This window comes from Carcharodon carcharias, chromosome 18, assembly GCF_017639515.1.
Source record: "Carcharodon carcharias isolate sCarCar2 chromosome 18, sCarCar2.pri, whole genome shotgun sequence".
Classification (NCBI taxonomy): domain Eukaryota; kingdom Metazoa; phylum Chordata; class Chondrichthyes; order Lamniformes; family Lamnidae; genus Carcharodon; species Carcharodon carcharias.
In genome coordinates this window covers 57680471-57694055 of record NC_054484.1, presented here as the reverse complement: position 1 = coordinate 57694055, position 13585 = coordinate 57680471, and the positions used below count along the sequence as shown (strand labels likewise).

General features: G+C 40.8%; 1 protein-coding gene across 3 annotated transcripts in view; it reads left to right on the top strand.

Moving 5' to 3' along the window:
* The window catches only part of pola1 (polymerase (DNA directed), alpha 1), a 255935-nt gene that overhangs the window by 177497 nt on the left and 64853 nt on the right, over positions 1-13585 (top strand). For all 3 annotated transcript variants that reach the window (XM_041211966.1, XM_041211964.1, XM_041211965.1), the window contains one exon: positions 2336-2452. In XM_041211966.1, the coding sequence (XP_041067900.1) occupies positions 2336-2452 (117 nt within the window). The remainder of the gene's footprint in view (positions 1-2335; positions 2453-13585) is intronic.

Genomic DNA, 13585 nt, shown 5'->3' with positions numbered 1-13585 from the left:
TGAAAGGACAAGAGAGATTGTGTCATTGCCACTGCTCCTGCTATACTCATTTTACCAGTCAAAAATCTCAAAGCACCATTGATCTGGGAGCAGTTTTGTTTTACCCCGCGGGTTGGAGCTTTATGTCCTTCAGTGAAAGATAATGGATAGGGTGGGTGCGATGAGGAAGAGGAATGCTCTTTTTCTGATCATCTATTGCAGCTTATTGTTGAGTGATGTGATATGCTAGTGAATGAGACTTGGGTTCAGACTCCTTGGCTGCGGACTTTTTTAGTCTAACTCCAGGAGGCATATTTCCACTTTCAGATTATCGTTCGATTTCTCTTTTTTTTAAAAAGAAACATTTTGGCATCCTATACATGAGTTTCAGATATGACAGTGTGGTAAGAGGAGGAAAGTGATGACTTTGAACCTGTGGCGCCCAAGACCCTTCACCACCATGTAACTTCTTCTGACCCATTGTTGACAAATCGATAAGGGCTCGATTGCCCTGATTAGTCACAATCTCCACCATCATTGTATCAAGCAACTAGCCGCATGGTAGAAGGCAAACTTTGGTCTTTTTTCATCCAGCAATCCCAATGTTCCTAAACTTTGCAAAGGTGGGGTGTTCGTTCAGCAGAAGGAAGAGAAAGTAATGAGAGGTCAAAATTTCCTTTCTATATTTGAGCTGTAGGACAGCATTGCAGAGACCATGGATAAGTTAGCTGCTGCAGTTTTATCTTTTGTGACTAATTTGAAGGAAGAATATGCAGAAGTAATTATTTTCATGTAGGAGAAAGGAAAAAAATAGTATGTGGCTGTTCAGTTGTAATATGTAATTCACTCATGGCACTTTTATACTCACTGGAACAATATGGGACACTTGCAGAAAAATAGTTTGAACTTTTAGTAATCCATTTATTATAAAATTTGTGTAAATTAGAGTCTCTTTGCTTTTAACAAATTCTGCTGTAAGAGCATGATGCTCCTTGTTATTATCCTTTCAATGTTCTTGTGACAGAGCTTGATGATTACAGAAATGAGCAGATCAATAAGTCAAATGGCCAATTGAGTCTATTTGGAAAGTCTGCTGCAAAATCCAGTAAATTGGTTGACATTCATTGTGAAAACCTGTCAAATATAAAAGCTGTTTGTCCTTAATTTGCTGTCTTCCTCACCCACCCCCCCTTCTCCTTCTTCCCTCCACCCACGCTTTCTGGGAGGGGGATGAGAGCTGATGTCTTCCTTTGCAATAATATTTCTATCTTATCAGCCCTGATGCAGTGTTTGGAAGGTGTTTGGTTTTTTTCAATATTTAGCTTTATTTCTTTCATTCAAAATCATATTTTCTGACTGCTTAGTCTTTTTTTTTGTACGGCTGGGGCCAAACTCTGATTTCTATTTGGCAATGCAATATGCTAGAACTGAATTCCTTGATGAACTCCAGGGGACCACATCAGAAATGAGTGAAGTAGTTAAAATATGGAAGCTGCTTTTCTTATCAATTTCAAAACAGTGATGAATTTCCAGGGTTCCACTGTAACTTCTGTGGAAGCTGTGTTAACTTCATTTCTCAACTGTTTCCATCTGAACTCTGCTGGAGTTTCAGCGGGCAATCAGAACAAAGTGCGGAAATTCCAGGCAAAATTGTCTATGGGGCCAATATATATTGATATATGAATTGGGTAAGGGACAGTGTATGTTTTAGATCCTAATTAAATTATATATTACCATAATATCAGGAATGTGTGAGAAAGGATGATATGTAAGTGGCCACACATTAGGATGATATGCAGTGCCCTCTAGAACTGTGTCATTAATCAGGGATAGCAAACAAACCTGACTTCAGAGACTTTTCTGAGGTCCTGAACTTGAGTAGATAAGGAATTGGCATCGCACCATGAAGTCTACAAAAGTCAGTTTCATCCAAAAAAAATTCCTGTTAGACTGCCATATATGATCCAGAAGCTGAACAGGTTCCTTTTTTTTAAATAGTGCACCTTCAGTATTGTGCTGCATTCTTTAGTGTATTATTTAACGTGTAGGTAAATTTTTGCCAGTACAATTGATCTTAGAATAAAATTATGCATCTTTTGAAGGAACCAAGAGACTCTGGTGGCGATCTCCAATACTGCACAATATAAACTGCCGTTAGGGAGTAATTGCTAATCCTGGAAATTCTACTCATACATAATGAATAAGGGGACAGATTTTCAATCATAGGAGACTTAGCGTTATGAACACAAAAGTGTTGGAAGAAAGCCTGAAATTTAACAATTAATAGTCTAATATTACTTAGTTGAAGAAAACTTTATCCCATTCATGCTTTTCACTGTTTTTCCTCAATTTGTAGGGATGGCTTGTTTGTGAAGAGCAAACTTGCCAGAATCGTATTCGTCACCTTCCACTGAATTTCTCGCGAAATGGTCCAATCTGCCAAGCTTGTACAAAGGCTACACTTAAGCAAGAGGTAACAACTTTTTCGTTAGTACATTGATCAGTTTTATTTCCTTGAGATGCCAATAATGATGAGATATTGGCCAATGAGTAATTTAAATGCTCTGGCTGGCAATATTAACATCCTATCTTCCTGAAATTTTTGTATTAGATGGTTGGAATGTAGAATATTACAGTATCCAAAGAGGAAATTTGTGCAATGTCAGCCAAGCCAGCTCTAAATTAGCCATCCATTTAATCTATTCCCTGGCCCTTTCTCTATAACCTATTCATATCTTTACAAGTATTCCCCTTTCAGAAACTATTATAGATACTTGTACTAATATTAATACTAGAAAGGTATTCCATGTCCTAACAAATTTAGGAACATAGGAGTAGGCCGTTCGGCCCATCAAGCCTGCTCCGCCATTCAGTTAGATCACAGCTGATCATCTACTTCAATCTCCCACACTATCCCCATATCTCTTGATGTCATTAGTATCCAGAAATCTATCAATTTCTGTTTTGAACAGGCTCAGTCTTTGAGCTCCCACAGCCTACTGGGGTAGAGAGTTCCAAAGATTCACTACTCTCTGAGGGAAGAAATTCCTCCTCATCCCAGCCTTGAATGGCTTGACCCTTAATCTGAGACACTGTCGCCTGGTTCTACACTCTTAAACCAGGGAAACCATCCTATCCGCATGTACCCTGTCACATCCTGTAAGAATTTTGGAAGTTTCAATGAGATCACCTCTCCTCCTTTGGAATTCCAGAGAATACAGTCCCAATTTCCTCAATCTCTCCTCATAAGACAGTGACACCATCCCCAGGGATTAGTCTGCTGAACCTCCGTTGCACTCCCTCTATGGCAAGTATATCCTTCCTTAAATAAGGAGACCAAAACTACACGATGCTCCAGGTGCTGTCTCACCAAGGCTCTATACAGCAAGATATCTTTACTCCTGTACTCAAACACACTTGCGATGAAGGCCAACGTGCCATTTGCCTTCCTATTGCCTGCTGCACCTGCAAGCTAGCTTTTAGTAACTCATGAACAAAGACACCAGGTCCCTTTGGACATCAACACCTCCCAACCTCTCACCATTTAAGAAATACTCTGCCTTTCTGTTTTTTCTACCAAAGTGGATAATTTCATATTTATTCACAATGCATTCCATCTGCCATGTTCTTGTCCATTCACTTAGCCTGTCCAAGTTCCCTTGAAGCCTCCTGGCATCCTCCCCACAACTCACATTCTCAACTAGTTTTATGTCATCAGCAAATTTGGGAATATTACATTTGGTCCCCACATCCAAATCATTTATATAGATTGTGAACAGCTGTAGTTCTAGCTTTGATCCTTGCAAACACCACTAGTTTGCCATCCTGAAAATGACTCGTTTATTCCTACTATCTGTTTTCTGTCTGTAAAAAAAAATTCTCAACTCATACCAGTATGTTACACCAATCCTTTGTGCTCTAATTTTGTTTACTAACCTCTTGTGTGGGATCTTATCAAAAGCCTCTGAAAATCCAAATATATCACATCTGCTGGTTCTCCTTTATCTATGCTACTAGTAACATCCTCAGAAAACGCCAACAGGTTTGTCAAACATGATTTCCTTTTCATGAATCCATGTTGACTCTGCTCTATTATATCATTATTTCCAAGTGTCTAATTATCACATGATTTAAGATAGATCCTACATTTCCTCTATTACTGACGTCAAGCTAACAGATCTGTAGTCCTGTTTTTTCTCGCCTTCCCTTCCTAAATAATGGGGTTACATTTACTACTTTCCAGTCTGCAGGAACTTTTCCAGAATCTACAGAATTTTGAAAGATAATCAGCAATGCATATACTATCTCTATAGTTACCTCCTTCAACACTCCGGGATGTAGCTAATCAGGTCCAGGGGATTTATCAACCTTCAACCCAGTTAATTTTTCCAAGTACTTCCTCCTTATTAATACTAATTTCTTTTAAGTTCCTCATTTTCACAAGCCCCTTGATTCCCTAGTATTCTGGAAGATTTTCTGTGTCTTTCCCTATGAAGACAGACACAAAGTAATTATTTAGTTTCTCCACCATTTCCCTATTCTCCATTATAAATTCTCCTGTCCCCACCTGTAAAGGACCCACATTTGTCCTATAGCTAATCTTTTCCTGTTCACATACCTGAAGAAGCTTTTACAGTCTGTCTTTATGTCGCTCGCTAGCTTGCATTCATTTTTCTTCCCCTTTCTTTATCAGCTTCTTGATTATCCTTTGCTGGATGCTAAATTGCTCCCAATCCTCGGATTTGCCACTTTTTCTGGCTGCCTTATAAGCCACTTCCTTTGATCTAATGCAATCTTTAACTTCTTTTGTTAGCCACGGTTGATTCACCTTTCCTGTTAGGTTTTTGTGTCTTAGAGGAATGTATATTTGTTGCAGACCAAGTAATACTACTTTAAATACTAGCCATTGCCTGTTTACCATCATTTTTTTGTGTATTTTCCCATTCCACCATGGCCAACTTGCACCTCATACCTTCATAGCTTCCTTTGTTCAGATTTAAGACCCTAGTTTCAGAATGAACAATATCACTTTAAACTTGATGTAAAGTTCTATCAACTTTGATGGTCACTATTTCCTAGTGGCTCTTTACAACAAGATTATTAATTAGCTGTTTCCTACTACATAATACTAAATCTAAAGTAGCCCAATCACCAGTTGGTTCTTCAACATACTGCTTCAGAAACCCATCTCTTACAAACTCCAGGAATTCATCCTCATAGCATTAGGTTTACCCAGTCTATATGTAAATTGAGGTTATCCATTATTACTGTATTTCTCATGTTACATGCAACTCTAATTTCCTGATTTACACTGTGCCCAACATTACCACTACTGTTTGGGAGCCTTTAAACAACTCCCGCCAATGTTTGCTGCCCCTTCTGTCTCTTAGCTCCAGTCAAACTGATACTACATCTTAATCCTTTGATCTAAGATCCTGTCGCACTAAAGTACTGACCTTGTCCCTTTATTAACAGCGCTACCCTACCTCCTTTTCTTTTTTGCCTATCCTTCCTAAATGATGAATATCCACAAATATTCAGTTTGCAGTCTCGGTCATCCTTTAATCATGACTCCATAATGGCAATTAAATCATGTCCATTTACCTCTGTTTGTGCCTCCAAATCATCTACCTTGTCGTGAATGCTTCATGCATTCAGATTGAGTGCCCTTAACTTTTCTTTTTAACATTCTGCGTTCTGATTATACTTGATACATGACTGCGCTTCATCTGCCTTCTAATTTTGCTTACTACTTTTCTACTTCCTGTTACCAGTTTTGTTTCCCTCCAATCTGAGCTCACTCTCAGGTTCCCATCCCACTGCCAATCTAATTTAAACTCTCCCCAACAGCACAAACAAATCTCCCTGTGAGTATGTTAGTCCTGGTCCTGCTAGGGTACAACCTGTCCATTTTGTACAGGTCCCATCTGCCCCAGAACCAGTTCTGATGCCTCAGAAATCTGATGCCCTCCCTCCAACACCAATTCTCCAGCCATGTATTCAATCATCAATCCTCATATTCTATGCTCCCTAGCACATGGCACTGGGAATAATCCTGAGATTACTGCTTTTGAGGCCTGCTTTTTAATTTATTTTCTAACTCCCTAAAATCTGCTCTTAGGACCTCATCCCTCTTCCTACCTATGTCGTTGGTACCAATGTGGACCATGACCTCTGGCTGTTTATCCTTCCCCCCCAGAAGAATTTCCTGCAGCTACTCTGTGACATCCTTGAACCTGGCACCAGGGAAGCAACATACATTCCTGGAGTCATGTCAGTGGCTGCAGAAATGCCTGTTTGTTCCTCCAACTAATGAATCCTCTATCATCATTGCTCCTCCACTCCTCTTTCTTCCCTCCTGTGCAGCTGAGCCACCCATGGTGCCACCGACTTGGCTCTTGCTGCACTTCTGAGGAACCATTGCCCTCACCAGTTTTCAAAATGGAAAACCGATTAGCAAGCAAGATCAGCTCAGGGGGCTCCTGCACTACCTGCTGGCTCCCATAGCCTGGCGGTTACCCAGTCCTCCTCTGCTTGCATGCTCCTAACCTGCGGTATGCCCATCCCCCTCTCTTTAAATAAATGAAATTCAATGTGTTCTCTTCATTCTTTTGGTGATTATAAAATTACTGACTTGCTGGCCAATAGAAAGTTTTTCCCTATTTACCTTTTAAACCTTCATAATTAGAACACCCTATCCAATCCCTTACACATTGCTCTAATGAAAAGACGCACAGACTTGAATCTCTTCTCTTGTCTAAAGCACTTGAGCATTGATAGTGTACTAATTAACCACTCAGTGCAGAACATAATAGGTTAGGTATATGCTTGTGTCATGGCAGCCCCTTAAAATAAACGCTGGGCTCATTAAAATATTAAAATAGGGGCTTTGTGCTTGTACTGGAACCTTCTTAGGAAATTGATGCCTGGTAGCATTTGAATTTGTTCAACCTTGCCCCTCTTCCCACAAAAGCATGGTATGAACACCCAGGATAGGATACTGCCTCCATTAAGGCTGATTTTCAGAAAACTCATTTGTTTTGGCTGAGTTAGCCAATGGATTGAATTTGCAATTGGAGTGCTGACTATTGGCTGCAGCTGAAGGGATACTGAAAAAAATGGGAATGCTGGAATTACTGTTGAGGCTCCTGCAGCAGCAACAAGCATGTCAGCACAGATCGTTGCAGGCCCAAAGAAAGCCTGCCTTCCAGCATCCCAGTGTTTTGCAATGGAAAGTCTTACCAGGACATGACTGAGGAACAGTGTATGAAGAGGATGTGCTTCATGAGGCAGGCAGGGACCTGTTGCAGCAGGAATTGGAATCAAACACCAGGACGCGCACAATGCTTATGGCTGTGAAGGTTACAGTGATCCTCAATTTCTATGCGACAGGCTCATAGCTGGCTGCAACATGTGACATCAGCAACACCATTCAGTTGGCTTTCATGATGGCCATAGAACAGGTGATGGAGACCCTGTTTGCCCAAAGGGAACAATGTATTACTTTCTGAATGCAGGTTATTATTTAGGAGGAGAGATTTGCCATTGAAATGAGCATTATTGAAACCTGAGACATTATTTCAATATGTTACCATTTCTTTCTGTTAATTATGTTTGTATTAAATATTTAAATCATTTTCGTTTCTACCATTCTGCCGATATTTCTGATGGTAAAGCCAAAAAATGCACTGTTATTTGAACAGAAAAATTAGTTCAGTAAATCTGAATTTTTGGTCTCCATTTTTTCTCTTCAAACACCCACACAGCTCTCCCTTTAGATACTGTCACTGTCTTCAAGGTTTTGGGCTAGATATTGTCTTTGAGTTCAGTGTCAGCGGACACTGCTGTAAGTGTACTTTACATCTCTATCCTTTACCAAGGAAGAAGATGAGACCCAGGCCATGGTGAAAAATGAGGCAATTCAGACACCAGAGGGTTTAAATTTGATCAGGGGGAGATACTGGATAGCTGTTCATACTTAAAGTGGATAAAACAGCAGGACCAGATGAGATGCATCCAAGGATATTGACGGAAGCGAGTGTGGAAATTGCAGAAGCACTGGCCATTGTTTTTCAGTCTTCCTTAAATTCAGGGATGGTGCCAGAGGAGAACTGCAAACTTTACACCCTTGTTCAAAAAGGGTTTAAAGATAAGCTACTACAGGCCAGACAATTTAACTTCGCTGGTGGAAACTTTGAGAAACAATAATTTGGGACAAAATTAATAGGCACATAGACAAATGTAAGTCGATTAAAGAAAGCCAGCTTGGATCTCTTAGGGGAAACTTGTGTTTAACAAACTTGCTGGAGTTTTTTTTGAAGAGGTAACAGAGAGGGTTGATGAGGGAAATGCTGTTGATGTGGTGTACACTGACTTCCAAAATATGGTACCGCACAACAGACTTGTGAGCAGACTTATGGCTCATGAAATAAAAAGGACAGTAGCAACATAGATTCAGAATTGGTTGAGTGACAGGAAACTGAGATCGGTGGTTAATGGATATTTTTCAGGCTGGAGGAAGGTTTGTAGTGGAGTTCCCCAGGGGTCAGTGTTGGGGCCCTTGCTTTTCCTGATGTATATTAATGACCTAGACCTTGGTGAACAGGGCACAGTTTCAAAGTTTGCAGGTGATATGGAGCTTGGAAGCATTAAGAACTGTGAGGAGGATAGTGTAGAACTTCAAAAGGACATCGCCAAGTTGGTGGAACGGATGGACAAATAGCAGATGAAGTTCAATGTGAAGTGATTCACCTTGGTCGGAAGAACGTGAAGAGCCAATATAAAATAAAAGATACAATTCTGAAGGGGGTGCAGGAGCAGAGGAGCCTGGGTCTATTTGAGCATAAGCCATTGAAGGTGGCAGGACAGGTGGAACGAGTGGTTATTAAAGCATACGGTAATCTAGACTTTATTATTAGGGACATAGAGCACAAGAGCAAGGAAGTTATATTGAACTTGTATAAGACGCTAATTCAGCCTCAGCTGGAGTATTGTGTCCAAGTTCTGGGTGCTGCACTTTAGGAAGGATGTGAAGGCATTGGAGAGAGTGCAGAAAAGATTCATGAGAATGGTTCCAGGGGTGAGGAACTTCGGTTATGAAGATAGATTGGAGAAGTTAGGACTGTTTTCCTTGGAGAAAAGAAGGCTGAGAAGAGATTTAATAGAGGTATTCTAAATCATGAGGGGTCTGGTCAGAGTAGAAGATAGGGTGAAACTGTTCCCACTTAAGCAAAGATTGAGAATGAGAGGACACAGATTTAAGATAATTGGTCAAAGAAACAAAAGTGGTATGAGGAAAAACTTTTTCATGCAGCAAGTGGTTAAGTTCTGGAATGCACTGCCTGATGGTATGATGGAGGCAGGTTCAATCGAGGCATTTAAAAGGGAATTAGATTGTTATCTGAAAAGGAAGATTGTACATAGGGGATGGTAAACTTGTGCCGACACGATGGCCTCTTTCTGTACTACAACAATTCTGTGATTTTGCGAATTGGAGGGGCATGTTTATCTGTCCAAGTTAAATGATGGTATGATGCATATATGTTGCACCATTACACTGCTGTATCATATTTGCTGTCACATTCATTGTACACCCTTTACAGAAAGAAATAATTCTAATTTCTGTAGGGCTTTTACATCCTCAGAACATCCCAAAGTGCTTCACGCCAATGAATTACTTTTAAAATGTAGTCACTCGTGTTAAGTAGTTGTAGCAGCACAGCAAGATTTTGGCGGTATTGGTTGAGGGATAGATGTTGGCTAGGGCACCAGAAAAATATTCCTTCACTGTTCTTCTTAAAATACTAGCATGGGATATTTAATGTCCACTTAAAATGGTAGTTGCGGCTTCAGCTTAATGTCTCACCTGAAAGATGGCATCTCTGGCACCCTTCACCCTGCACCAAAGTGCCAGCCTAGATTATGGTTTAAAGCCTTGGGATAGCTCAGGCCAACGTGCTACTACTGAGACAAGCTGACACTTACACGGAGAGTGAAAAACTCTCCATCAAGCTGAGATATAACTTCAGACCAACAACTGTTTGTTTGACATAAAATACATGAATAAACAACAGTTTTCACAGTGAGAACAATCAATTTCCTGCAGATCTTGGTTATAGGCAATAATAAAGCCCCATTTGCTGAATCTATAAACCTAGCTCACTTCTCAATTCAAATATAGCAGGTTCCAAACTATAGGCAACTTCTTGCTGATGTCTGCCAACCTACAGCTTACTCTGCATCTGAAGTAGAGAGGGAGAGAGAAAGACAAACTTCTCTGCCCCCTGCCCTAAGTCTTTAAGATGAACTTAGCTGTCATTTAAAATTACAACCTATTGATGTATGAGCATGAGGCTTCCTAACCTCTGGAATTCTCTTCCCCTAAAAGGTTGTGGATGTGGCAACCATTGGAGCTTTCAAGAGTGAGATAGGTAGTTTTGTTAGGATATGGTGCAAAGTAAATGTTCCTCTGCCTCAGCTTAACTCCCAGCTTTGCAGATAGAATGGTGCCTACCTCCTTGGGTGTATCAATGGTGTTCTCACAATAGCCTGAGTGTTTGTGCACAAAAATACTTCCTGAATAGCTAACTAATACTGATAGCTGCTCTGGTTATTGTTGGGGGCTATTGTTGAAGAAAAAAAAAATGAAACTTAATCTTGTTAAGTTTCATATTGGGCAATTAATAAAATTTGCTCCTTATAAACACACTGTGGGCAGAATCTTCGGCTCGGCGGGCGGGGCCCACTCGTCAAGGTGTAAAATGATGTGCGGTGACATCGGGCGTGTGTCCCGACGTCACCGCGTGTCATTCAGATTTTCAGTTCGGTGGGCGCACACCCGAGTCAGCTATGTGCCCGCCGAACTGTCATGGGCCTATTAAGGCCAGTTAACTATCAATTAAAACAATAAACTGAGCTGTCTGTCCTTAAGGTTGGCAGGCATGCAAAGAGCCCAGGCAGCCTTCGCATTTTTCATGGAACCTCATCCATGGGCGGGACGTGGTTCCATGAAGATTTTTAAAGGTTTGAAAAATTTTCCATAAAATTCATAGACCCATCCCAGCTCATGTGACAGTTTCACATGAGGGGACATGTCCTGAAATTTTTTTTTTTCCTTCATTAAAATTTTTCAAACTTTAACTAATCTCCCTGAGACAGCTCTGTGCCTCAGGGAGATTTCTGCACTCTTTCATGCACGTGCGCAAAAGAGCGCAGGCCCCAACTCAGGCAACCACTCTTGCCTGCACAGGGAACGCTCAGTGCTTCCGGGCGTGAGTCACACTGGGTGAACCTTAATTGGCCTGCCCACGTAAAATGGCAGCATCCAGCCGATCGCGAGCAGTGATCAGCTGCGCGCCCGCCCATGCCCTCTCCCACACCGCCCCCACCTCCACAACGGGGAGGAAATTCTTCCCTATGGAAACACCTTTTTTGTAGTGTGAGAAGTATAAAGGTCTTGGACCTGTACAGGCCAATCAGCCCACCAAAATTCACCCCTTGAGTACCTTTAGCCTCCTAGCTGAGCAAACAATTGCCTATTTAGTACCTCTTAAATTCTGTCCCTATGATCTGACAGATTGTGCCAACTAGTTATCATTTTTCACATGAAGTTTGTGACAATTTAAACTTATTTTAGCTTTTATTTGCTTTAGTGTATATAAAACTTTTTACATAAGCATATAGTGACTTCTGTCCAGGAATTTATTTCATTCAAAGAAAATCTACATAGGTTATCTCCAGGAAGGAGCCTGCCCCACAACCTCATGCTCAGCATTGGCATTTAAGTTATCATCGGTAAAACGAAAACATGTCACTAGTCAGATGTGATCACCTATCCATTGCATCATCCATGTGTCCTGAATTTTTGGGTTGCTAGCCTGGATGAAGAAAGGAGAAACTAGTCGTGTCCAATCATTGGACATTATCCTGGGGTATATTGGGTATACTGCTGGACCCTGAGCTGAATTGTAAATCCCACATTTTGTTAATCAAATTACTCATCTTCACCTGCAAGGCATCGCCCATGTCCACTCCCATCTCATTTCCATTTTTGCTGAAGATCTCATGTACATCCCTTCATGTCACCTCGTTTTGAATACCTTCCTCACTGATCTCCCAAGATCGACCTTATATAAGCTCTGACGGTCCCCTCATGTCACGTGATTTCTTTGGGTCCCCATCCCACCATACTAATTTTAAAATGTTCCGTTGGCCTGCTGTTTTGTACCTTGGTGACTATTCCAGCCCTAGTTATTGCAGACGCTCTTTATGTTCCAGCTCTTGGTGTTTTGTGTTTTTATTACTCCCCCTTAGCTCTTGGCATCAGTGAGACCGTTCAACCATTTTGCCCCCACAGGCTAGAATTCCTTTCCTAAATTTCTTCCCCTTAATACACCTCCCGCCTTTGATAAACCTCTTTTAAAAAAATTGTTGCATATAGCATTTTGATTACTACCAAATTTTGGAGTTCATTTCTAGAGGGATAGAATTGAAAAGCAGAGAAATTATGTTAAACATATATAGAACTTTGGTTAAACCACACTTGGAATACTGTGAGCATTTCTGGGCTCCTATTATAAAGAACGATAAAGAGGCACAGGAGCAGATGCAAAATAAATTTAGCAGAATTATACCAGAACTTGGAGGCCATACCTCGGTAAAGATTGAATGAGCTGGCACTCTTTTCTCTAGAAAAGAAAAGAACCAAGGGAACATAGGAAAGAAGAGCAGGAGTTGGCCATTCAGCTCCTTGAGCCTGCCCTCCCATTCACCTGTATCATGGCTGATCATCTCCCTCAACACTACCCCACACTGTCCCCATGCCCCTTGATCTCTTTAATATCTAGAAATCTATCGATCTCTGTCTTGACTATACTCAATGATTGAGCCCCCACAGCCCTCTGGGGTAGAGAATTCCAAAGATTCACCACCTCAGAGTGAAGAAATTCCTCCTCATCTAAGTCCTAAACGGCTTGCCTCTTATTCTGAGATGTGATCCTGATTCTAGACGCCCCTTTCAGCCAGGGAATCATCCTTGCTGCATATATCCTGTTGAGCCCTGTAAGAATTTTGTATGTTTCAATGAAATCACCTCTTATTTTTGTTAAGAGAATACAGGCTCAGTCTCCTCATTGGACAATTTTTTCTTTTTTCTTTTTTTCTTAATGCCATAAAGGCCGCAGTCACACATAAAGGATTGAATAAACATGTTGTGGGTTCATTTATTTAGACATCAGCAGCAGAGCTGTGTGTGCTCTGCGCTGCTCACAGGCTAAAGTGAAACAAAGGCTGGATCACAGGAAATACTTCCCTTCTAGTGATGTAATGCTGCTACCCCTAAAAGGTATATTACATCACCCCCCCTTTCTTTTAAAAGACACTTCCCCCTTTCCAAAGAAGTTTAACTACTTACAATACATGTTCATTTTTAGTTACCATTTCATAAGTGTATAGAACAGATAAATCTATGAGTTTCTAAAGCGTAAAGATAATCTGCTAGTATGACCGGATCTTATGATGGTAACCTTACCTGGTGGTTTCTTTAATGGTTCACAGTGATCTGTGAGATTGTGATTCTCGGATGTTGTCCTTGTTACATTGGGATCTT